Here is a 26,890-nt window from a genome sequence, read left to right on the forward strand (position 1 = left end):
TAGTTCTCTATAGCTTGTGCCATTCTGCATTGCTGTAATATTAGGAATGTAGTGATATATTTTCCGGGCTCCGCTGCCCTGCTTGCGGGCCCTGGAGTGGAATGTCAGGTGCCAGCAGGAAGCTGGGGAAGATAACAGCGAACGTCAGTTCACCGATCCTCTCTCTATGGAACCGGGAGCGATGCAGATTACATCACTTACAGTCCCTGAGCTGTCATTGCTCGGCTCCTGAAGTCGAGCAATAAGATATTAAAGTGCAATTTGCACTTCAATAGCTTATTTATAGTGGAGAGGTGATACTAGGAGTCTTTTTAACCCCCCAGCATTACCTTAAAGAGGACCTGTCACCACCAATATGCTATCACATGAGGATATTGTAAGCCCCCTTATGTGTTAGCAATTAAAGTAAAGTAAAAAAAGTTTTGAAAAATAAATAAATAAATGTAAAAATAATTTTACAAAGTTATTAAAGTCCCCGCCCCCATGATGGATTTTCCCTTGTGTCCAGTTTCCGTGTCTGATTTTCCCCTCTGTCCCAGGTGCTTGGCTGTCAGCTTATGGAGATTCACAGGGCTGCAGCCAATCTTCGAGTTCCTTTCCTATTTTGGTTCAGCCCACTTGATGTCCAATGTTTGAGCAACAAGTTTGTTCCCTCCTGCTGGACCCTCTGTAATTCCTAGTTTCTTTGTGCTTTCTTGGGTCCCTGTGCTTCCTGGATTCCATGTGTGTCCACGTGGATTCCCTGCTTGGCTGTTTCCTTCCTTGTTGCTCCCTGTGTCCCTGCTTACTCTGTGACCCTCGTGATTTCCTGTGGTATTGCTGTGCATTAACCTGTGAGGAGTGAGTGGCCATACTAGTCTGTCTGCTGTTTGCTTCACTCCAGTGTGTCTGCTTCCCCTTTCTGCCCTGCTCTCGCTCTGAGTTTCCTGTGCTATATTCCCAGTGTACCTGTTTGCACATTATCTTGGATAGTTCCTTTCCCTGTGTCTTGCACTTTTTCTTTCTTGTGGGCATCTCCCTTAATGCCCATCCTCACTCTTTGGAAGTCATCTCCTGTCCTCTTTCTGGCCTCCCTGTGTGTTTTCTTATAGCTCACTTCTGTGCTGTCCTACACATTTGTATAACGCATGTCCCTTGCATTGCGTTCATTCCTTGTGCTCTGTATCCCTGTGTATGAAAGTTTCTTGTGCGTGTTCCCCTGAGCATTCCTGCCACTGGTTCTCTCCCCTTGATAAATGTATTCAAGGGAAGAGAACCGGAGGCTACAGTAGCGGCGGGGACGAAGCTATGCACACTCCCTGTGTGTTTCTGCCACTGTAACCTGCATCGCACACTCCCTGTGTGTACTTGCCACTAGGCCCTGTTTCCTTGTGCACCTGCTGCATCCTTCTTGCACTGTCTTGTCCTGCTTTCACTAGTTCACTGCCTCTGGGACCCCTGCGTTCCATTGCACTTTGGTTAGCTGTGTCTGCTCTGGTGTGTTAGAGAAGTGGTCCCCAACCCCCGTTCCGCTGACCGGTACCGGTCCGCGGATCAAATGGTACCGGGCCGCACAGTCTCAGTGCGGTCCGGTCCTGCAATATGGAGCAGTGCAGGGTCCCGGTGTTCAGTTAGAGGGCTGCAACCTGGGAGCTGCCCTGTCGCACAATCATCCTCATCATTGGAGGCTCTGGAGAAGACCAGGCTCTCCTTAGACTCTGCACCTCTAGCACACCCATGTTTTCTGTGCAGTCACTCTGTCCCTGTTCCCTTGCATTTGACGCACTGTATCTTCGGACTCCCCAAGACCTGTATGCCTAGCCTATTCCCAATTCTGGACTCCCCCCGAAAACCCGATACTCACAGTTCCTAGTGCCCCGGTTCCGTGATTGTGACACACTATATAATGAGAGGAAACTTATTGTATTCATTTTCTTTCTAAGACTGTAAAAGTGCTAATACACTTATAGTGTACTTGATACATCTTGAAAAGAAAAGAAAAGTATGTTTTCTGAACTGTAGAGCAAACTGGATGCATTGCGAGTTTATTGTCAGATTGCCACAGGAACACCATACCCTATGGTGTTGTGTTTGTGTGAACAAATTTTGACCAAAGTTGTATGATCATGGTTTTCCCCCTAACCACTGTTGTCTCCCTATTGATGACCACATGTAATAGACATCCTAACCGGTCAATATAGGAGGTAACAGACAACAATGCAGCCATAAATAATATGGTTCAGTTTGGGCAATGGAGTGCCTGAGATTTTGGAGTTTGAGCAGCATTCTGGAAATAAACTGATGATGTAACCATGTACCTGTCAGTGGCTGCTAAACATTCCACAAGCCAGTTTATCATTTTTTAAGGCTTCACATTTCTGCTAACACTGTTATCTTTGCGCTTGCAGCTTTTTTTTTATTTTTCACAGCAAATATTTCTATGGAATGTAAAATCAAGGTCAAAAAGATTGAACACTAGGTTACACAATTCCCTTGTTGGTATGATAAATATCTTTCTACAAAACTGAAGATGTATATCATTTTAGAATAGTAATAATTGCAGTATTCGCGTGTACCTTTACCAGAGATTGTGGACATTCAGTGGTACTGATCTGTAGAACATTCTCAGTTTTTGGCCAAGGAGTGGGCCCAGGTGGTAAGTCTTTCTTCTTTACATTCATCCATAAATTTAAGGAGAAAAATCAGGTGAGTGAATCTATTAACTCTGCCATCCTGACAAGAGTTGTCTCTAAATGATGTTCTGCTGTATTTATATGTAATGTGAGGTTTGGCAATGTTCCAAGTATCACGTGACCATTGAGACTAGGTAGACAGTGTTTGCAATGTGTGAAGATACAGCCATCTTGGATAAAAGATTGTAAAACTCAGCTTGTAATTATTCAATTCACAAGTTATCAGTATGCAAAAAATTCTTTATTTAGTCAGTACGGAAAATAATGCCATGCCCTGCAAGTCAACAGCATGTTGCTGTTATTCAGTCACTGGAATACAATCTAGTAAATAAATTTTCAGCCAATGGAGGTTGCGTTTACTTTATTTGTAACACTGTATTATAATACTACCTTGGGATTAGCAAAGTGCATACATGTAAACAAGTGTTATGAGCCAGTGCTGGTTTTTTACCTTAGAAAGCCGATTTTCCCCTTATAAAAGTCCTGTCCCATCTTAACACACAATTTTTAGGCCTCTTTCACACAGCTAATCAGGAGAGAATCAGTCAACAGATCCTCTCCTTTATCACAGCAGTACGGATCGGGTGGCACCACTGTGACATCCGTGTCCGTATAGTTTTTTCCTCCATCTTGCGATAGAGGAAAAAAATGAAAATGTCTATGGGGAATCAGAAGTAAATGGACATGTGTTCATTTACATCAGATTACCCCTAATCAGACACAATCCGGTCCGTCAAAACGGATCTCTGATCCATTTGTTTTTCCAGACCTAACCAGGGCCGGGGCTAAACAGAGTGTAAACAGACGCTCGTCCATTTACACATGGCTGCCCATAGACTTGCATAGAGCACCTGATCTGGTCCGGCTGAAAAACTGACCGGCAGATCACTCATGTGAAAGGAGCCTTGCCCACCCATTGGTTCATATCCAAATTTAAAAATCCTACATGACTTCCACTGTACCAAGACTTTTCTAATAAAAAGGACTGGCCTGTGTTAACAGGTATTTTATTTTATTATCTGAAGTACTTCATATAGAACACTGAATAATTCATATACCATACTTGGGCTTAGCCTTGTCCTGGGAGGAATCGCACACAAACATGGGGTAAACAGACAACATTCAGTCAAATTATTTCTCTGGTTTAAATTAAATTCAGGACCCCAGCCGGTGCTATCGCTGGGCCACTGTTTGTAGGTCATTAAAGTGAGAACAATTACATTCCAGTAGATATTGCATTATTATTAAGAAATTGTCAAGTAATAAGTGTTCTTGAAACATGAAGAAGATATCCAATAGCACCGGAATATACAATGGTCACTCAGCGAGGCACAGACAGCATCTCATAATCACGAGGTCTGATAGCATTGGTGTTGGGCTCTGGTGTAATCTCCATGTACTTTCTGTCCACTGTGGGTTTCAGAGTATATCTTTGCAGAATGGTTGTCAAAAAGAGGAAGAGTTCCATGCGAGCCAGACCCTCCCCCATACACATACGCTTTCCTGGGAAAGAAGATGGAAAGCACATCAAGTACTACTACTAAAAGCACATAATTTGGTATAGGCTTAGGCATTTTTCATAGGGAAACGTTTTATGTCACTTCAGTTTGTGTTTTGTATGTAAAGTATGGAAAAAATAATGACCTTCAGTTTGCATTTTGCCAAGTTTTGGTGCACCTCCAGGACCCATTAGCCAATGCCTCCCTCTGTCTGAGATTTACCCATTGACTGTAAACATATATAGTATGGTAATTGATGGAGCCTGCCTATCATGCAGTTTCATGGGACATGAAAGTGCAAAGACTGAAACTGAAAGTCAACAAAACATGAGCACAAGACTTACAAATGTAAGCACCTCAACTGAGAGTCTCTGAATTAGAAGAAACGTCATAATTATGCAAGAAATTTGGTTTCAGCTATAGGATATTGGTACTAGTTGATAGTGGCGAGATCTAGTTGCAGGATCCAGGGATTAGGCACAGGGCACTTTTGGTGCCAATAAGCACCTGGATTTAGGAAGTAGTAATAGGTTAAAATTGAACTTTAATCTATATAATTCAACCGTGGCCAATCAGCCTAACATGTTTTATAGAAGATGTTATATCTCCATGGCCAACCACGAAGGGGTTTATTGGCAGTGCCACATGCTAGAGGAGCATATAAATATATGGGATGATCTTACAGAAGGGTCCTTGGCTCCTGGGCTGTTGGCAGCATAGGAGGTTCTGCACTGCCTTATACCTGCGAGGGGCCTGACCAGAAGAGGGACCGGTGCATGAGGCTTGAAAGAACCTGTGACTTCTGGCTACAGCACCAGGAGTGATAACTTCTCTACTGAAAAGTGTCCTGTAGGGCTGGGTACATACTACTAGTGGAGGACATTGCATCAAGTTCTGGTGGCTAATCTAGGAGGTACATGTGTTATTTAAACACAGCTTTAAAGTCTGAAGAGTGCAGAATGCCTGTTTTGGCTTAAAAACCCTTTCAACTGAGCAGGAGTCTGCATATTGTCACTTTTTTTGCATATCCTGTGACGTAACTCCACTCTTCCCCAAGTTTAAGGTTCTTAAAAAAACTCTGTTGGACTACCTAAAAAGGTACTGGATCCCATTAAGTTCCACCCTACAAAGGCAAGAACTCTGTGGTGAAATGCTAGTACCACAAGATGCCTCCAAGGGGTATGAGGGTGCTACAGTCATTTTACATGGGACATTCACATTTTATGATGTAATGTCTGTTCCTTTTTTAGAATATGGTAAATAAAAAGATTTGTAGGTTTACCACAACAGGGACCTCTTCATCTTACTAAGCACTCTAACACTAACCTGTCTATGTAATGTGCAAATATGGCTTCCCTCATTTAGCTTTATAATTACAAACTGTAGATAGAAATTCGGTTTTTAAACATTCACACTAATTAGATTATTTGTATCAAAACCTGTGAAAAGCTCATGGTCTGCTGTGAAATTAGCGTAAGCAATTTCAGTCAGGGAGAGATGTCCTGAAGGGAAGGCTGTAGTTTAGCTTTTGGAACCTGTTGAATATACAAATATGATTAGCTATGCTTGTAAATAACTGCAACATACCTGCTGAAAATGGCATGAAGGCTTCATTCTTCTTAAAAGTGCCATTCTCATTAAGAAAATGTCCCAGGTCAAATTTTTTAGGGTTTTTGAACTGACTGGGGTCCTTTAGGACTGAAGTTAGGATTGGAAACACCAAAGTTCCCTAAAATGTAAAGAATTCACCTGGTTATCTAGAAATAAATGCAGCCAAAAATGAGGGAAAGAATGTAGAAAACTTCAGTTTAGGATATTACATTTATTAAAGCATTAGAAAATAAATTATCTTAACCTGAAGCTCATTATGCATGCCCGTAATCTCTTATATTCTGCATCTACAGTTTTCAGAGATTCTGGCCTTGAGTTGTCATGATTTAACATACAAAATGTCCCTGAATCTTTTTAGAGGCTTCTGTTAGCTCCAATTATTCCACTTGTTACCACTCTAGGACCGCAATATGTATTTGAATGGCACAGTCCTGAAATGGTTATACCAAGATCACGCCTGCTGGAGCAGACATGATCTTGATACTGTTTTTACAGCTGGAGATAACTGTCACACACAACGGTTCGGGTAGCTATTGAGCCGTCCAATGGCTTGTATGCAGCTGGGGGGAGTGTGTCTTTATACTCCACAGCTTGCCTCTACTGTCTCCTTAGGCATCACTAACTTACTGACTGATATAGAAGTACGAATGTCACACCACTTCCTCAAACTCAATATTTTTAAAACTGGGCACATAAATTATCCTCAGCCCCCTCCACTTACTTTTTCTATCAAGATCAATAGCACCAACTATCTGCCCTCCCCTCAGGTCAGGGTACTAGGTGTAATCTTGAACCATTACCTCTCCTTTAAAATCAACATCCAATCACTGTCCAAATCTTGCCACCTTAACATTTGAAAATGATGGCCATTCTTAGCAAATTACACCACAAAGCTAGTAATTCAATTCCTTGTCTTCTCTTGCTTTGACTTTTGCAACTTCCTTCTCATTTGCCTACCCTTTACAGACTATGCCCCCTTTACTCTATCATGAATGCTGCTGCCAGATTTATTCACCTTACCAACCGCTTGGTGGCAGCCGCCTCTCTCTGCCAATCTCTCCAATGGCTTCTGTTCACCCAATGAATAAAATTAAAAAATACTAACAACAACATGTAAAACAATTCACAACTCTGCTCCAAGCTACATCACCAACCGCATCTCAAAATATCACCCAAATCTTGCTTCTACCTTCCCTCCTACTTCCTGCTTTCTAGCTGCCTTGTCATCTCCTCCCAAACTCACCTTCTGGATTTCACCAGAGACTCTCCCATTCTCTTGAACTCCCTATCCCAATCTGCCCAAATATCTCCTACTCCATTTGCCTTTAGATGATCCCTCGTCTCTTCAGGAAACCCTCTCCTGCCACCACTTAAAAACAGTACACTTTCTCCATCATCACATCCACCACAGTTGTATCACTCCCCCCCCCCCCCCCCTTTTAGATTGTAAGCTCTCATGAGCGGGGCCCACCTAACCCTCTTGTATTGAACTGTATTGTAATTGTGTTATTTCCCTTTATTTTGTAAAGCACTGTACAAACTGTTGCTGTTATGTAAAGTAATAATAATAATAGTATAACTAGATAGATAGGGAAAACACAGAGACATATCAGACCATTTTGAATCTTTGAGAAGAGCACCTTTGGAATGTGATATCCTCTAAACGTGGTGTCCTTGCTGGCTCCATGTTGTATTCCTAATGGTACAATATCGGCAAATCTCTGGATCTCGTGAATGACGGCATCTGTATATGGCATCTTACTCCTGCCCTCCACTGATGGACAACGATCACTACCTATTACATTGTCGATCTCTTTATGGATCCTTTCTGGAGCACAGAGGAAAAGAAGAGTAATATTTATACACTGGAAATAATGTATGTGCATTTTGTTGCATGCTGAAAAAGGCATCAAAGCCTACTAACATTGATGAACTAATATTGATTAAAGATTTCCATGCTACCTTGTAGGATGTTTTTCTCATGCTGAGCTAATACTGCCACATTTCGGAGCAGGATCAATAGCTACTAATGCTATTTAGTAAACAGAATAACTTTGCTAAAGCCAGATAATTCCCATAGTTAACTCTATTCTGACTTCTATGCAATCCTCTGCAGTACATACGGACACAGCTCCATAGTGGGACAATTGGGAGCATGTTTCTAGGAACCTGTGCCGTGTAACTTCCTCTCAGTGCTTTTAGGTTCACCAAACATCAGGGGTGTAGCTACAATTCATGGGTTCCCACATGAAAATGTTGATGGAATCCCTCAGCAACCTCTCTCTGTGACCCCTGGCAATGTCAATTGGGACAATGGTGTAAAATAACTATGGTTACGCCACTGGCCCTAACAAAGTATATGCTAAGCAACATCAGGCAGAAGGAGAACTGTTATCATATTCTGGACACTACTAGGGATCAGACCTGCCAGACAAGAGCAGCAGTGCAGAGAATTCATGTTTAACCTTAATTTCACAGCTCGCTACTCAGTAACTCACCAGTATTTTTCAGCATCAACTGACCTATGTGGGAGTATGAAATCTAAGGGCTTTGGTGCACATTCTAAGCCATCTCACCTCTTTTACTACCCCAGCCAGCAAAGGCTGAAGATTGTGGTTTAATAGTCACTAAACAAAAAACAATCTATATGTCCACTAGCCAAAATAAGGTTTTATTAAATCCACCCCATGTCCCCAGCCAAGCCCCAAACCTGCTTAAGGACAGTTACATAATTAACTATTCCAGAGTTTCCATAGGGGCCAAGCCTCATCAACAGAGTAACACTGATGGAGGAAGCACCATACCACCAGATGCCTCCCACCCATTTTGTGATCCTCTCACCTTTCCCAGACCCCCAAAGACCTCCTAACCGACCAAGCTGCCATGACAAACACATATATAAATAACAAACCAACAGCATCCTTACATACAGGAGAGCAGGTGGAACAACCTGCTTCCTCAATCAACTTTCTAGAAAGTCCCAACAGCCTCTGCAGCTCCTTCCCATGTGACTTCTAGTGATGGGCTCGGCGTGTTCACAGCTCCACGTGCCGAGCCCGCCAGAAAGCTGACAGCGCCAATCACAGGCACTGAGACATTTCCCGATCTCTGCAGCTGTGGACCAGGAACATGTCTCAGTACCTGCGATTGGCGCTGCGCGCTGTCAGCTTCCTGGCGGGCTTGGCACGTGGAGCTGCGAACACGCCTGAGCCCATCACTAGTGACTCCTCCCTACCACCGGATCTTGCCTCCAATCAGTTGGGATCTGCTATTCCTTTCTCACCTTTAACACCTCCCTTAGGGACACTTCCTTCCCACAGTTATGTAGACCCTCTGCCTAATATCTCTGGGTCTGTGTTTATCAGGTATGTTCCAGGATCACTAGATTGCAGGGAGTAGTGCAGTGCAACAATGTCGGGATGGAAAAAAAATGAATTAAGGTCTGTGTTGACAGGCTTTGAGTTTGTGTCAATGGCATCATTTTCACATCATCATTCATTGACAGGTTAATTTGACCAAAATGTCTTCCATGAGTGGGTATGCAACCCAGTGCACATCTTGCTCAATGCATGCATTTCTTGAACATGCATTCGATGACGAATACTGTTGCGCCAGTGTGAGCTAGTTGTTTGTTTGGAAGCTCAGATTCTGGATCTAAACAATAAACTGGCAACACTACGGAGCATAAACAACATAGAAAGGAGTCTAGATCTGACACATCAGGTTCTGGTGGAGGTCGATACATAGGAGGAGAGGGGTATGGAGGAGCTGGATCCCAGGGTGTGTAGCTGGGTTACGGTTAGAAGGCGGGGTAGAGAGAAGAGTGCAAGAGAGGCCAGCCCTGAACTGATACACCCCAATAAATATGCCAGGTTGCAGGATGTTGGGGATATTAGTTCAGGGGTGGCATTGTTGAAGCAAAACACTTCCCCTATCTGCAGAGGGAGTAACTGCTCCAGTAAGGATGGGAGCAGGATGAAGGGACAGGAAAGACAGATCTTGGTGGTGGGGGATTCTATTATGAGAAGGACAGACAGGGTAACCTTTCATCAGGACCGTGATTGTCGAACAGTCTGTTGCTTTCCGGGGGCTTGTGTTGGACACATCGTGGCACGGATGGACAGGTTACTGAATAGGGCTGGGCATGACCCAGCTGTCATAGTACACATTGGCACCAATGACAAAATTGGAGGCAGATGGAGTGTTATAAAAAAACAGTTCAAAGACTTAGGTGCTAAGTTGAAGAAAAGGACCTCCACGGTAGTATTTTCTGAAATACTGCTGGTGCCACAAGCCACTCCAGATAGGCAGAGGGAATTGAGGGAACTGAACAAGTGGCTGCAAAACTGGTGTCAGAAAGAGGGCTTTGGGTTCATGGACAACTGGGTTGACTTCTCAGTCGGTTACCGGCGCTACAGCAGAGATGGGCTGCATCTAAATGGGGAAGGTGCAGCACTTACTGGTTAAAGACTGGAGGAGCTTTTAATCTAGATTATGGGGGGAGGGAATAAAAATAGAGAAAATAAATAAAAAGTATGTAACTACAGGGGCAGTTAATATAGAGGGGAGTAATACAATGGGGGGCAGAGGGCTCACTCCAGTCAAACCTATTAATAATGTATCTACCATAGCTTGGTCAGATAAAACACTAGGTTGGGATTCAGGAACGTGCAATAACTAGCACAAATCTAAAATGTATGTTTCCAGAATGCTAGAAGTCTAGCAAACAAACTAGAGGAGCTCGAACTTATGGTACTCGAAGATGACTATGATATAGTGGGAATAACTGAAACTTGGCTATACAGCTCACATGACTGGCAGCTAATATACAAGGGTACAACCTGTTCAGGAGGGACAGGGTTGGTAGAAGGTGGAAGGGGTATGCATGTATGTGAAACGCCATCTTACTGCGCACTTAAGAGATGCTAGATAGAAAATTGTGATGGTATTGAGTCTTTGTGGGTAGAACTAGATAAGACTAATTCCAGTTGAAAACTTATTATAGGTGTACGTTACAAACCCCTGAACATAAGGGAAGAGGAGGAGGCTCGCTTACACTCCCAAATAGAAATAGCTGGGAAGCAGGGGCATTTTTTTATAATGGGTGACTTCAATTATCCGGACATTGATTGGTCACATGGTACCTCTCATTCTATAAAGGCTGGCCTGTTGCGGGACAATTTCATGGATCAGATGGTTGAGTTTCCGACCAGGAAGAATGCAATTCTGGCTCTATTAATCTCTAATAATGCAGACCTGGTTGCAGACATAGTTACTAGAGATACATTGGTTAATACTGATCACAGGATGATTACATTTTAATGTTGGGTACAGAAAAGAAAAGTGTGCTGGTTTGACAAGAACGCTAAATTTCAAAAAAGCAAACTTCGATAAGCTACTTCACCTAGTGTATGACAACAAATGGGACAACTAATTTCTAATAAGAAACACTGACGAGAAATGGGATTGTTTTAATAATACATTGCACAATGCTACTACCAAGTGCATACCATTGGGTAACAATACAAACATAAAAGATCGAGAGCTAAGCCTGCATAGTTAAGTAAAACAACACATCAAAGTAAAGACAAAAGCATTAAAAAAAATATATAAGATGGAGCAGACTGCAGTAGTCAGTGTTTAATAAAGACTTGATAAACTTAATGCAAATAAATCAATAAGACCAGATAACCTGCACCTCAGGGTACTTAAAAACTCGGCCGGGCTATAGCAAAACCATTATTCCTAATTTTCAATGACTCATTAATGACTGGAAGGGTACCAAGTGACTGGAGTAAAGCAATGGTAGTACCGATATTCAAAAAAGGCTCAAGATGCCATCCTGGGAACTATAGACCAGTCAGTCTAACATCAATAGTATGCAAACTGTTTGAGGAATGATAAAGGACTGTTTAGTGGATTTTGTTTGTGACAAAGGTATAATAAGTGAAAATCAGCATGGATTTATGAAGGACCGTTCTTGTCAGACCAACCTGCTAACATTCTATGAAGAGTTGAGTAGAGATCTGGATTGAGGAAAACCAGTGGATGTGGGTGTACCTGAATATTGCAAAAGCATTTGACACAGTACCACATAAACCCTTATTACACAAGCTGAAATCTATGGGCATAGATGAAATGGTGTGTACACGGATAGAGAACTGGCTACAGGAATGGATCCAGAGAATATTGATAAATTGGTCATTTTCATAATGGGCTACAGTAATTAGTGGCATGCCTCAGGGTTCTGTGCTAGGCCCCATACTGTTTAACCTGTTTATTAATGATATTGGGGAAGGTGTTAATAGCCATGCTTCTGTGTTTGCTGATGATTCTAAACTTGGGAGGGTAATAGACACGTGTGTAGACAGTATAACATTACAGAAGGACCTGGATAAAATAGGGGAGTGGGCGACTATTTGGTAGATGAGGTTTAATGTTGAAAAATGTAAAGTAATGCATCTTGGGGTTAAAAACAGGCAAGCGGAATACACATTAATGGATGCTCGTCTAGGTAAGGAAGAAATAGAAAAAGATTTGGGTGTCATGCCAGGCCACGGCAAACAAAGCGAGCAGAGAACTGTCTTGTATTAAAAAGGGAATGTACTGTAGAGACAAAGCAATAATTTTACCACTTTATAGATTGCTGGTTCGGCCTCATCCGGAGTATGCGGTTCAGTTTTGGTCCCCAATCCACAGAAAGGATGTCCTGGAGCTGGAGAGAGTTCAGTGAAGGGCAACAAAACTAATTAAGGGGCTGGAGGATCAAAGCTATGAAACAAGGTTTCCAAGTTTGGACTTGTTCACGCTTGAAGTGAGGCGATTAAGAGGGGACATGATTTTGATGTACAAAATGTTTGGTGGTGATGACAACATCAGCAGTAAACTTTTTACAGTAAACTCCCTAACTAGGACTAGAGGCCACCACCTAAAATTGGTTGAGAAAAGATTTAACCACAAAGGGCGTAGGGGCTTCTTCTCAGTCAGAGCGGTTAAATTTTGAAACTCTCTGCCACAAGCAGTGGTATCAGCAGAGAGTATTGAATCATTCAAAAACCAATTAAAAACCTTCCTCAGAGACCGTAACATACAGGGGTAAAGGTACTCTTAAAAACCTAGGACCACACAGGGACTCACATACACACATGCATGCACTACACACACACACTTGCACATAAAGGTTGAACTCGATGGACCTGTGTCTTTATTCAACATCAAATACTATGTAACTTCCTCACCTGTACTTGACCTACTTCCAGTGGGTTTTGCATTCCCAAACACTTGTATAGAAATGTGAACCCCATTTGAAGTGAAAAAAGCCAGTCAACACCTGCCCTTACTCCCTCCATGCTAGTAGCGTCACAACGGGGGTGCGGCCCGCAACCGGGTGACACCATTGGAGGGGTGACACCAAAATCATTTTGGTGTCACCCCCCTCTGAAAAATCAGGTACTCGGTCATGGACCGAACACCAACAGTATCAGGAGAGAGAGGAGGGGACCCGCCGGCATACCTTATCCCACAGGGTGACTGTCCCCTCCGCCGGCAAGTATCAAAAGAGTGCCGCGCGTCGACGGGGTGACACTCGGTAACCGCTCCGGGTGTCACCCAGCCCCGGGACGCCCCTGCTCCATGCCCTAACTTACTGCCCTTAATTTTCTATTTAGACAGGAGTGCACATTTAAAATGATTTACTTATTCTTCTGGTAGAAATAGATGGTGTTACCTTGTATCTCAGGGTATTTGAGTAGAATCAGGAAGCCATATCTCAGTGTTGCACTTGAAGTCTCAGTCCCGGCAAAAAACAGGTCAAATACTGTTCCTAGTAAGTTATCATTATGGAATTCTGATTTTGGATTGTTCTTTTCCTGAAAATATTTTCAGAATAATTTTAGCAGCCATATAGGTCTACCACAATCTACACAGATTGAGTACAGAGTCACTGTATGTAATACGTTACATTATGGTATCATTTGGCACTTCTGTATTGCTTACAAACCATGCAGTAAAAGCTGAAATGTCCCTTTAAAATGTTCCTTGCATTAGAAAAGAGATCAGATTCTAGACAAAGATTGAAAACAAACTCACCTCTTCCATTTTTATGAGGAAGCAGTCTATGAAGTCACGTGGGCAGTTCTCATCCACTGTCTCCTTGTGATGTTTCACAAAATCTCTCAAAAACTGTTTAAGCTTTTCAAAACACGTGAAAAGTTTTTGGTGGGGGCCAGGGACATATCTCATTATGTATGGGAACAGATTAAGGAGCTGAAACAAGATTTTGATTGAGATGTTATGTAATGTGCAATACAATTACCTTATATTGTAAACATTTTGTATCAAAATACTGAACTTCAACAAAACAGGCCTCTGATAGTTTTTTTGTCCTTTACTAACCTACTGCTATCCTCTAAAAAAGTTCTCCAACCAGCGCTGGTCTAGGACTCTGACATTTAAAAAGCCATATCGGGTCCTATTTGTAAACAAAGCAAGAATATTTCTTCCAGTAGGATATCACAGTGATTATTCCACTCTGTATTTTACGTTACATTTAAAAAATGGAAAGCATGGTTTAAAATCTGCAGTGTACAAATTGTTCCATGCATGCCAATATAGATGTAATATCTCTTATGGCCAGGGATGGAGCTCAGCTGCGGAAATCCGTGCGTAAGTCAATAGTTCTGAATAAACATAACCAGCAGTAACAAGTTGCAATGTTAACTTCACATCACAGCTAAAGTCATTAGTTTGAATGAAACCGTAGCAGCAGTAGCAAGGTTGAAATGTTAACTTCACAAAACCATTGACTGAAAGTCAATGGTTTTGATAACATAAGCAGCAGTGGTGAAAATAGTTGCTGTTTAACTGTACTACTGTTTTAGGAATCCATCCATGCAGTGAGGCTGAATAGTGGCTGTAGAGACTGGGGATGAGAAGTTCTGTGTAATGTCTCTGGATTGCGGTGCACTATGAGTCTCAGCAGCCCTTTAGAGGCATGAGTGGCAGAGGGCTCAGATCAGGGAGCTAAGGAGTAGCTGTAGTTCAGGATGGAGAGCTTTTCCGGCGTCCGCATTCATTGCAGGAACGCCGGACAAGTGAGAGGCTGTGGCTTAAGCCAAAGAGGGAGGTGGATCGGCTTGACGTGGGCGGAGCCACCCTTCGTGTCTGAGACGCCGGAGGGGTAAGTATACGGGATCTGTTACAATAGAGAACACTCACTTGGAGGAGTGTCATATGACAGGTTTCCTTCCCCTCCGGCCAATGGGTTTAATTTTCCATACAAAGTACATGAAGTCTGTATGTTTCTGCATTTATAAAATATGTCATCCCTATAAAAAAAAAATAGGTGTATTGTGCATACAATGGAACAGATGACATTGGAGACAGCCAGTCTTAGCAGATTACCCGGGTTAATTGGTTTATCTGTTATTACAAAACCAAACCAGTCAACCTTTTTCATCCAAAACATCAGCATCCAGTATTTAAGAAACAATTTCAGATATGTGAAGATCTTGAATAAATACTCAAGAGAAGAGTTTGGAGAAGGCAGGAGAAGTGAACACTCTATGCCAAAATAGCTGAACTGGAAAGTGAGCTGAATTAGTGCATTTTTCCAAATCAGCTATGTTTTCTTAGAGTGTTCACTTCTCCTGACTTCTCCAAACTCTTCACCCTTCGAGTGAATAACCCTGTTAGTGATTACACATTAGTATGGCATAAACAAAGTGTGTTTCATTTACTAAAGGAGTAGAGCATGTTCAGCTTGCAAAGTGCAAGTTCACTTGGCTATCTGAATGAGGTGAAGTTAGAAGTAAATACGCTTTTGCTAAGTGAACAGCCTTTGCTCCTTTTAGTAAATCCAGCTCATCGTTTTTCTTTTTCATATTGTTATTAAAATGCAAAGCTGTTACTATTTGTTGTCACAGATTAGCAGCATAAATTATCTGCAACTTGGTGTAGTTCTAGCTCTTTGTAATCCTTCTCTCACCTGGTACTGCAGCCTGCTCTGATCCACAGGAGATATAGGCATGGCCAGATTCCACTTGCTAATTGTCATAGCAGCTAACCGGCCTGCCCCTGACAAGCCTATCAGAAAATCGCATTACTTAGTTGTGCTCAGGCCAACAGCTGGTGTGTGAGCAGTTGGTTCAATTTCTAGCCCAAGACTACAGTCTGTGTTAGCTCCTGTGCCCCTGTATTCCTGCTCCTTTGGTTAAAGACTTCAACTTGAATTGACTATGCTTGTTTACTGCCTGCCCGGAGCTTGGTCATGTATCTGTCAACTTTGTACAATGATTTGGTTCTAACCTTAGGTCAGCTGCCATCTGCAGAGGTGTGCCCGAGGGCCTCAACCTGATGCACCCTCCAGTAAAGTCCATAATTTCTTGTGGGGTACTCTGGTAAAGATCTGGTGGCCTGTACTTGGACTCTGCATCATGGAACATATTAGGGCTCACACCGTCTCCAACATGCCAACGGCAAAGAGAGTCCACTCTCAGTTTGTAGTTGTACCTATGACATGTGGAGCCTATCACTGATGCTCGTGAATGGTTTATGTCCATGTCCACTCATTCCCCTACATAATTTTTGACTTACATCAGTGTTTGCATACAGCACATTTGCTGTAAGTCAAAATTTATGTTGGGGAAATCTATATTTTTTACAGATCTATGAGGAAAGCCAATTTAGTTCTCTTTATTGATGTAGATGCCATTTTTATGAAAATGTCTGGATTTTAAAAAATTGCCTACTCAGTATGGCTATATGGACTGTTAATGAAGGTGGAAAATCGTTTGCTCCAGATTTTTACATTCATTTTTTTCTTTGTGATTTTATATTTTGCGGTTCCACCATTTCATTTAAAACTGAAGTTACATTTCCCTAAATTTTTTGTTCCCTGGTTCATCCCTCCACTAATTACATTTTTTATTAAAATCCTCCCTTTTCATTACATACCTTATGACTGGTGATGTCATCAATGTGTTTTCTATGCAATACAGGCAGATCATGGCTAGTGGGAGGGGCTGCCAGTGTGCTGTACATAGTCTCCTGAAAACATCACAGCACCCTACCTCAGTGCTCTTCTTAGAAGCCCCCAGCCCTGATGCAAGCAGTTGGCTGGATCTTGAAAATCAAAATCAAAATGCCTTGATAGGTGGATGTCAGTCTGGGGAAGTGGGCATTTCGAGGCTGGATGCACTTTCATGCAGATTGCCATAGAAAAGACACACATGTGATTTTGCACCTCCATAATTAAAATAACTAAAATTAATAAAAGGGTCCAGGGGCAGTACGGCTGGGGAGGAAAGAGTTAGAAGACATTGGACATTCTCCAGCCTGAAAATGAGATGGATTCTATTTAACTTGCTGCAGCTTCTAATGCACATTGTGAGATCTCACAGTGTGCAGTAAAAACAGAGTAAGCAATTTCAGTACAGGAGATGAGCCAGTACAACTGTGCAAGACTGAGGGTGCAACTGGAGTTCAGCTTCAAAGCTGAACTTTAGCAAAGAAGAAATTCTTTAAAATGTTAACCGGCAAATGGTAAATGACCCGGCCTCCTCTGCCGCAGAGGTGCTGCTGGGCCCCGGCCTCTTCCCCTGTCAGTGGGCCCTCCCCCCCAGCCTTGGTCAGGTCAGTAGTCCACCGCTGGTAGGGGCCCGGGCAGCCTGGGGGCTGATAAATAGATATCAGCCGTACTCCCCCTAATGGTGGCCCTGTATACATTATTAACTAATATGGCTTTCCGTGCTATTTGTCTATGTTATTCTAAAATAGCTGATGTATTCTATTCACGCCCACACATTTTCTTCCAAGGTGGCAACTGTGAGTTGGTTAATGTAAATGTTTTTTTGATGTGAAGTCTGCAGTGTACAAATTGTTCCCTGCATAATGATATAGAGAACACTCACTTGGAGGAGAGGCATGTCACATGACCTATCAAAGTCATACAACAGGTTTCCTACTCCTAGTTTTAATTTCCCATACAAAGTGCATGAAGTCTGTGTTCCTGCATTTATAAAATATGTTGTCCCTATAAAAAAAAGTGTAGTGTGTGCACACATAGAATCATACAATATTGTGCCGCCCCAATAGGGGCATAGAATATGAGATGCATAGCCTCAGTTAATATTAGCATTGTTATATAGGTTAGAATTTATATAGTGTGATTTGCCTAACTATTTTCTCATAGCTAAATCCATGTGGTATTCTATGCTGCCATCTAGTGGCCTTTTGTTGTAACAAACATGTTTTCTGTAATTATTCCTCATGTGACGATGTATTTCCCCCTAGTGTACGCCCCTTCCTTCTTCCTGTGTGCAGTACTTCCTGTGTCATGGCCACAGTTAGAAGACACATGTAACAAAGACACACATGTAATCTGCACAGTACGTAGGAAAGGCATCATTTTCTGACCGCACAATACTATAACCGTTCAACTGCTGTTCCTATCATCTGCTGTAACCCTGATGTTAAAGAATAAACACCTCTTTTGAATGAATCGGTATTGACGAGTTCAGCTATCTGACGAGGATTGTCCGCAGTGAGTATATCTGCTTATACAGGCCAGGCATAGAGGTCTCAGCAAGGGATATATTTCGCTATCACAACGATCGGAGTCAGAATAGTCAGAAAATGCATAGAATTCTTACAGCCTGCTGTGTATATGTGTGTGCCTAATCTGCAATCAAGATCAGTGCCAGCCGCCATCTTGTGAAAGCACATGGTCGCACAAGCTTACTGCACTTCATGTGAATGTTGAAAACTGTTTCTCTACATTGAACTGTGTTACCCCACCTGTCTAAGCTGCTGTTCGTCTTCTTAAAGAGACAGTACCATTTTTTGCAAAAACGTGAAAAATGTCTAGACAAGGCTCTGAACACTCTTTTATGGCCGAACCAACGCAGATACATCATGCCTCTGAACCCACAGACGTACAGGGAGCAGATTCTGCAGACATTGCCGAACAGAGTGTGAGACCCAAACGTACCATAAAACCAACACAGAAACTCAGAGAAAACTATGAGTACACTAGAGATGAGTTCTCCAGCAATCTGTCAGACCTCTGGGACAGAACTTCATACTGCATGTCAGTGTTGTCACACTTTAATGATCAACCAGCTGAATTGAGAGACTCTATAGATCGGCTAACTGCTGCGTATGAACGTTACCAGCACTGTCTGCAAAATACAAGATTCTGCGAATGGAGAAAGAGGAAGCAGGTGCTCTAGCAAGGCTGAGAGTCCTTGAACAAGCAATGGGACAAAGTACTGACTCAGACTGTGTTATTCCAGCAGAACTGGAAGATCCAATTGAACGCACCAGTGAATACGTGCTAAAGCATAATATCCCACCCTTCTTCCTGTGTGCAGTACTTCTTGTGTCATGGCCACAGTTGAAAGCCACATGTAACAAGGACACACAGGTAATCTGCACAGTACGGAGGAAAGGCATCATTTTCTGACCGCACAATACTATAACCGTTCAACTGCTGTTCCTATCATCTGCTGTAACCTGATGTAAAGAATAAACACCTCTTTTGAATGAATCGGTATTGACGAGTTCAGCTATCTGACGAGGATTGTCCGCAGTGAGTATATCTGCTTATACAGGCCAGGCATAGAGGTCTCAGCAAGGGATATATTTAGCTATCACAACGATCGGAGTCAGAATACCCAGCGTCCGGCTTCCTGTTTGGTTGGGAAGCCAGCTCCATGATCCCTCTCGGCTCTGCCGGTCAGAGGAAATCTCCCTCAGACCGAAACTTTCCGGTATTGGAGCACACTCACCCAAGTACTCAGTATTGGCACTGATACTAGTATGGGTATCAGTGCATCTCTACAAAATAGTCATTTAATAATGAAATAACTCAGTTTTTTTTTATTATTTGCCTTTAATCGCTGCTGTTTTACTTATCCATTTGCATAACTTCCTGCCAGAGTGTGGCTACTTTTCTTCTCCATGGTCCCTATGGGAGCTGAAAAGTAGCCACCCTCTGTGCTCGCTCACACTGTGAACTAAAACTAAACTTGAGGATACTTCAAGCGCCCATATGTCTCCTCTGCTGACTCCTCCTGTTTCCTCCCTTCCATCCCTTCCATCTACATTCTCCTTTGCTTACCTTACCTTAAATCATGCCTCTTGATTCGATCATCTTCTTCTTTACTGTTGTTTTCAGATGTCCCTCCAGCGCTGGTGCGGGTCTCCGATCCAGCGCTGACTCCTCTGTCCTCCTCTTCCCTGATGTCCCATGGTGTCTGTGCGGGTGCACGCTGCTCCATAGACTTACCTTGTGTCTCTCATCTCCCGGCCGAACATCTGAAGTGCGCATGCACCTACCCAAGATCCTTTGCGGCCGCCCGGGACTCTTCAGATGTTCGGACGGGAGCGCGCAGCAAAGACACAGGTAAGTTTCAACTCTTTTTAAATGGTTTAAAAAAAATGTTTGCATATATCTACTGCTTGCTAGCAGTAGATATATGGAAAACCCGCTGAGGGTTTATTAACCCTTTAAATGATATAAAGAGAGAACTGCAAAGTGAAAAAAAGTTTGAGTTTTGTGTCACTTTAATGTTATAACTGAGAGGTCCTCATTGGCCATTAAGGGGGTTGAACAAGAACTTGGAGAAGCAGCCTAGAGCCCAGTTTATTATTTTTCAAGACTCCACAGGTCTACTTACTTAAATACGGGAATGCTTTTTGCCTATTCATAGAGCTTTTAGCATCATTTTGATATAAATGTGATTGACAAGATGGAAAATATTGCACACTAGTGTATACCTTTTCATGACATTATGAGCGAATACAAGAAGAGTTCATTGTTTTAGATAATCAGCTTAATTATTCTTACCTTGACCAGAGACTGTGGCAGTTCAGTGGTACTAATCTGCATTATATTCCCCAGAAGTGGCAGAGGGGTGGGCCCTGGTGGCAAGTCTTTCTTCTTTACATTCCTCCACCATTTAATGAGGTAAATCAGGAGAGTGACCCCAGAAGCGAGGAGAAGTGTCGCTGCGACATTCACCGCCATCCTGACAATGATCTTTCTGTACTACCTGCAAACCAAGAAGTGCTGTATATATTTGTTCGGATGTTTGGCATCATTCCAACTATTGTATGAGCACAAGTGAGGAATGCTAGGGTGTGTTGAAGTTTAGTCCAGTTCGAGGCATATTGCATAAGACAATATCCTAATCATTACTTACTCTGCAGGTTTTTAGAATACCATGTTAGTACAATATCTATGCAATACCCTGAGCAAGGAAGGAAATGTTTTTCATGTTGTATTTCTCAGGAGTAGACCAACATTTAAGAGTTGATAAACACAATTTAAAAAATTCAGAATTTATTTTAACCACTTCATGCAGGTTCTCGTAAATACACATCATCTGTTTGAAGTGGTTATACCGCAGCCGGTACAGTAGCTGTGTTCTTGGTATTGTTTTAAACAGCAGGCGTTAGCTGTTTGTGCAAGTGATCCAGCGGTCGTACAGGTGCCGGATCGTTTGTACGGTGAAGATCTCTGCTTCATCAGCTTCTTTGGGGGTCCCACGGTGACAGGGGTTTTAGAGACCCCTGATGTCTCCATAAAGAGGACCTATCATATCCTATTTGATATTACATAGGGGGCTTGTTAGCTCCCTATGTGAAAGCAATAAAGTTGAATATACAAAAAAAAGAAAGTAACATTTAGAAAAAAATAAAAATGCAAAAAAAAATTGTTTTAAAGGCCCCTGTCTTCCACATGCACGCACATGCATCAATCACTGTTAACACTAAACTGATGAGCAGTGAAAGCTTTTAAATTGTTACCTATGGGAAAATTGTATTTTTTTTTCAGTTTCACAGGCGCATGCAATTTTAAGGCTTGACATGTTTGGTATCTATTTAGCCAACGTTACCCCATCTTTTATATTTAGCAAATAATTGGGTATTATAATCTGTTTCTGTGCACTAAATATCATTTTAGTGTATTTTATCCTAACAATACTGGTTTGATAAATATTTGCGCAAATACCATGCAGCATAAAAAATTGCAACTGGCGTTTCTTTATGTTACAGGGCCTCTGCTTTCAGAAAATATATAATTGTTCTGGGGTTTGAAGCTGTTTTCTAGCCCAAAATTCTGATTTTATCATGTGTGCAAATATTAAGAAATTGCTCCGAGCAGCAAGTGGTTAAATCCCAGGTGTTGCATTTCAACCAAAGCCTTCTCAATGGTTATTGACTACATCTAGCTAATATTACAAAAATTGGAGGTATACAAGAACAAAGTCCTCTTTGAGAATCTACAAAATACAGAGATTAATGTAGATACAACATTTTGACATCTCATAGGACTTGCACTTGGTATTAGCTATGACATGCCCTGGTGACTGTAAAATTACAGAGGTATAAATAAGAATGTTTGATGCTTGTCCTATGGATTTTTTATTTTTCCCTCCAGGAAAAAAATGGGTCACAACTTATACATGTTTTATCAATAAATATTGTGTTACATTTAAAAGTAACTCATCTGCCCATAACACAGCTTCTATGCAGGGACGTGCAGTAATGTCCGTGCTAGGTGAGGCATCCCCGTGACTGCCCCCCAGGCACCAAGCTACTGTATGTGTGGAGGGAGGGAGGGAGAAGGGAGGGAGGAGCCTGGACCTCAGGCGGTTTGCCATTGGTCCAAACCATCCACAGAGCTCAAGTCTCTAACACCAAGTAGAGACTGTTGTAGCTCCGGCCTTACTATGTTAGGTTACACAGAGCAGTGGGGAAGCCCGCTGCTGTGTAACCTAACATAGCTGTCAAAGGTTACTCAGCGTGTGGGATTTCCCCACTATGTAACCTGTTAGAAACCAGTCTGAATGGAGAAAAAGATGTCAACTTCAAACTTGAAGCTGACAGCTTTTTCTTCCATAATACTAGGTGGAGCTCTGCCTCACTTGCCTCCCCTGATGCCCCGCATAGCCCACTATAGACTCTGCACAGCCTCCTGAGACCCCACACAGCCACCTGGGATCCTCCACTGGAGACATCAGGCCAGCACCCTGGAGCAGCACAGAGCAATTTAATATTATTATGCATTGATGTATAATGCATTGCTGGGATTTGTAGTCCTGTATAGCCGGTTGTCATGTGGCATTGCTGTATAATGTATTGCTGGGATTTGTAGTTGTTTCTAGCTGCTGGTATTATTCTGCATTGCTGTATAATGTATTGTTGGGATTTGTAGCCCTCTGTTGCTAATGGTATTCTGCATAGTTGTATAATGTATTGTTGAGATTTGTAGTCCCTCTTCAGCTTGAAGCCAGTGGCAGAACTACCAGGGTCGCAACGGGTGCAGCTGCGACCAGGCCCTGGCATTCCACCACTGTTCTAAAATCATTAGTCTGTATTGTTTCAGAAAAAAACTTTTACATGACACAAAAGAAAAGTATTGGTAATAGGTGAGTACTTGAGAAAAAGAATCAGTACTCGTGCTCGGTCTGGAATAAATGGTATTGGTGCATCCCTACTATTTTTTTTTTTCTTTTCAATTCTAATTTTTTTTTACATTTGCATACACCACAAACCAGAACTGTGTCTAAGTTCATGCATGGGACCTTTAAACTTTGGCCAGAAATCAATATGTTATTTCAGTTGTTGCTTTAACTGCTTCAACGTACTTTGTTCTTTGTTTTATTGAGACTCTTAATAAAGTTCTATAACCTCAAAAGAGGTTGTTGGACTGGATTTATACTTTCTCCAATCTTAATCAAACTGTCTTGTGTCACCCCACTAATTCCGCAATCAGCAAGCTAGTTTAGAGTTTTTAATCGGATCCTGGATGCACAAATTCTATTTGCTCTAAAGCAGGTAAACTGAACGCAGGTAAATGCCAAGTCTAAATGAACAATAAAGATCAATTACATGCATTTCTATACCTCCCAATTGTTCCTCATTTGGATGGACTGTATCTCATTTGGAACCAAATCCCCCTGTCCCTCTTTCCCCCTCAGTTGTCCCTTTTTTAGTCTGATGTATAGATATCATACTGTTCCCTTACTCTGCTAGCAGATCAGTTCTAGGTGTCTGGGCCCAGAATGGAGAAAATCACAGGACATAATCCCACCAACAAAAATACACAAACTACAGGATGATCAACAATCATACCCTAATTTTTGTGTACCCTGAAAGGCACTGAAGCAGTTTGGAACCTTTTAATATACACATGAACAAGTTGATGATGGTCAACAACAATATGTTTGTTGTCTCCTGCCTATTGCTGCCCTAAAACATGATCTATAACGAACATGCAAAATGCAACCCTTGTTGGCTGACTTTTCTGATTCCTGCCAAGGGTGCCCCAACAGCTGGCTCTTACAACCTGTTTTGAACTAAACAGCTCAGTACACACTTCTGCATTCACTGAACTTTGTGATGCTTTCCACTGCCACCTAATTAATTTTAAAAGATTTTCTTTCCCCAAGTGTGAGTGAGAATAGCTTGAGTATGGGCATAGGATGCATACCTCCTAGTATGTAGCTAGCATAAGACCCCATGCTGTGGGGAGACATGTCTGGGATATTTAGCATAAAGACCTCAGTGCTTTAATTCCCAAAGGTTTTAGGGACCAACCATTTAACCAGTTGACATCCGCGGTGTTAAACCCCCTTCCCATCCAGGCCATTTTTCAGTATTCAGCGCTGCGGTACTTTGACTGACATTTATTCCGTCATGCAGCGCTGTACTGAAATGAATTTTTTACCCTTTTTTGGGGACAGATAGAGCTTTCTTTTGGTGGTATTTATTCACCACTGGGGTTTTTATTTTTTTACTAATATTAAGGAAAAATTACCGAATTTTTTTTTAAAAAAACAGTTCCCCCTATATTAAATGATAAAACATGTATTATTACCCACATTTTTGGTAAAATATAAAAGACGGGGTCACGTCGGGTAAAAAGACACCAAACATGTCAAGCCTTAAAATTGCGTGCACGCGCAAAACCTCAAAAAACGATAATACCCAAAATTGGCCATAGGCGACGCTTTAAAAGCTGTTACCACTCTTCAATTTAGTGTTATCAGTGATTGATACCCCTAAAAGGATTGCTCTCACTGCGACGTTCGCGGCGATATGAATTGGGATAACACCAATTTTATAGTTGTTACATGGTCTCATTCAGATAGTATGACCTAAAAAAGTGCATATTAGTTGTTTTCTTATATTACTAATTTCCTTTGCACTGAATTTTCCTCTGGAATGCAACACGGGACTGGGAAGGTTACCATAATTTGCCCTGTCTGAAACATGCTGGCAGATCTCATTATCAGTTGTAAACTAAATTTGAACACAGACTGTCCTAACAAAGGATTAGAGACCGAAAAGCAATGCATGTTAATGACAGGGAGCTCATTGTATCCCTAGTCTTTATATGGGGACAACAGTGTTTCATGTCACTATCAAATAGTGACATGAATGCCATAAATACTATGGTTCACTTTGGGCAATGGAGTGCCTGGGATTTTGGAGTTTAACCTCCCTGGCGGTATTCCCGAGTCTGGCTCGGGGTTAACTTTCAGTAACAGGAGCGGTAACCCAGAGCCAGACTCGGGAATGCACAGAAAAGTGTCACTTACCTTGTCCCTGCAAGCCCGCGGCGTCCTCTGCTGTACACGGCCGGCATCTGAGTTTTAGGGGTCTATTCACAAAGCTGCCGAGGGCAGCCGAACAGCATTCTGGAAATTAACTGATGATGTACCCAGGTACCTGTCAGTGGCTGCTATACATCCCACAAGCCAGTTTATCATTTTTCAAGACTCCACAGGTCTGCTAAAACTGCTCTATTAGTGCTTGTTGCTAATTCATACTGTTTCACACCAATATTTCTATATACATATGACTCAAACTGAAAAAGAGTGAAGACAAGGTTATACCTTTCTTTGTTGGTATCTTCCACCAACACTAAAGAGTTATATTACTTTAGAAAAGTAATAGTTGCAATATTAAGGCATTCATTCACTAGAGACTGGATTTTAAGTGGTACTGATCTGCAGAATATTTCCCAATATTTGCAGAGGGGTGGGCCCAGGTGGCAAGTCTTTCTTTTTTTACCTTCATCCATCAATTAACCTCCCTGGCGGTATCCCGAGTCTGGCTCGGGGTTAATTTTCAATGCCAGGAGCGGTAACCCCGAGCCAGACTCGGGGTTGCAGAGAAAAGTGACACTTACCTTGTCCCTGCGAGCCCGCGGCGTCCTCTGCTGTACGCGGCCCGAAAATAAAACTAAAAGCCGGCATCTGACTTTTAGTTTCATTTTCGGGCGTCACAGCTGGCGGGAAATTCAAAAGTGAAAAGTTGCAATGTACACAGAATACACACAATACAATGTAATCTGCTATGATTACACTTATGTATCAAACTATTTCACTTCAATTTTGTCCCTAGAGCTTTGTCCAAATGTTAGGGCAGATTTAGGTGAGTTATTCCTAAGATTTACTAAGAATTACAGGCCTACAATATAAACAACAAATTTCCATGCAAAAAATTGTACCGCTTTTGGTACAAAATTCCTGACATAATCATACCGCCAGGGAGGTTAAGGAGGTAAATGAGGAGTGTAAATCCAGAAGTAATAGGAAGTGTCATCACAACATTCACTCTACTATCCTGACTACTCTACTATCTCTAAATGATGCCCTAGATATGCATAGACACAGGCATAGTGTTTGTGATCGGTGAGATTTCAGCCATTTTGTATAAGAGATTGTAGAACTATTCGTATAATTATCCAGTCCACAGGTTATTAAATTCCACGTTAGTGCAATGTCTACATGCTGCATTAAACAAACCAGAGAAAGACACATTTGCAAGGTCAGCAGGGAACAGATGACAGACATTTTGAATTTACAGTGTTGAGGAACATGAACTATTCTGCTATGACATCCAGCTGAGAGATTGTGCCTCGTACCTAATTGAAACATAAAGCACATAGGGAAGAATGAAAATCTCATCGTCACCTCCTCAGTGGCTTTCCTATGCCTTTTAGTATAGCATAGAAAAGACTGAATCTATCCCTATTGTAAATGTAGTGTAATTTTAATATTAACTCATACACTTCTTATTGTAACTCATATG

The 26,890-nt window shown here is 42.0% G+C and overlaps 1 protein-coding gene across 1 annotated transcript; it reads right to left on the minus strand.

The window, feature by feature from the left end:
• Positions 1-3,993: 3,993 nt before the first annotated feature.
• On the minus strand, positions 3,994-20,810 carry LOC108795833 (cytochrome P450 2C31-like). Its single transcript, XM_018567148.1, has 6 exons — positions 20,631-20,810; positions 13,871-14,047; positions 13,509-13,650; positions 7,423-7,610; positions 5,759-5,900; positions 3,994-4,175 (listed from the first exon to the last, which is right to left on the minus strand). Exons 1-6 carry the CDS (start codon positions 20,808-20,810, stop codon positions 3,994-3,996), a joined length of 1,011 nt encoding a protein of 336 aa, XP_018422650.1.
• Positions 20,811-26,890: the final 6,080 nt, after the last annotated feature.

This window comes from Nanorana parkeri, unplaced genomic scaffold (genome assembly GCF_000935625.1).
Source record: "Nanorana parkeri isolate BGI_ZX_2015 unplaced genomic scaffold, ASM93562v1 scaffold1015, whole genome shotgun sequence".
NCBI classification, from domain to species: domain Eukaryota; kingdom Metazoa; phylum Chordata; class Amphibia; order Anura; family Dicroglossidae; genus Nanorana; species Nanorana parkeri.

Excerpts from the sequence above, each read along its gene's own strand:
- LOC108795833 (XM_018567148.1), bottom strand. The coding sequence starts at position 20,810 with ATGGCGGTGAATGTCGCAGCGACACTTCTCCTCGCTTCTGGGGTCACT. Across the intron at positions 5,901-7,422 it reads GAGGATATCACATTCCAAAG|GGAACTTTGGTGTTTCCAAT; the intron begins GTGCTCTTCTCA and ends TTTACATTTTAG. Across the intron at positions 4,176-5,758 it reads CTTCATGCCATTTTCAGCAG|GAAAGCGTATGTGTATGGGG; the intron begins GTATGTTGCAGT and ends CTTCTTTCCCAG.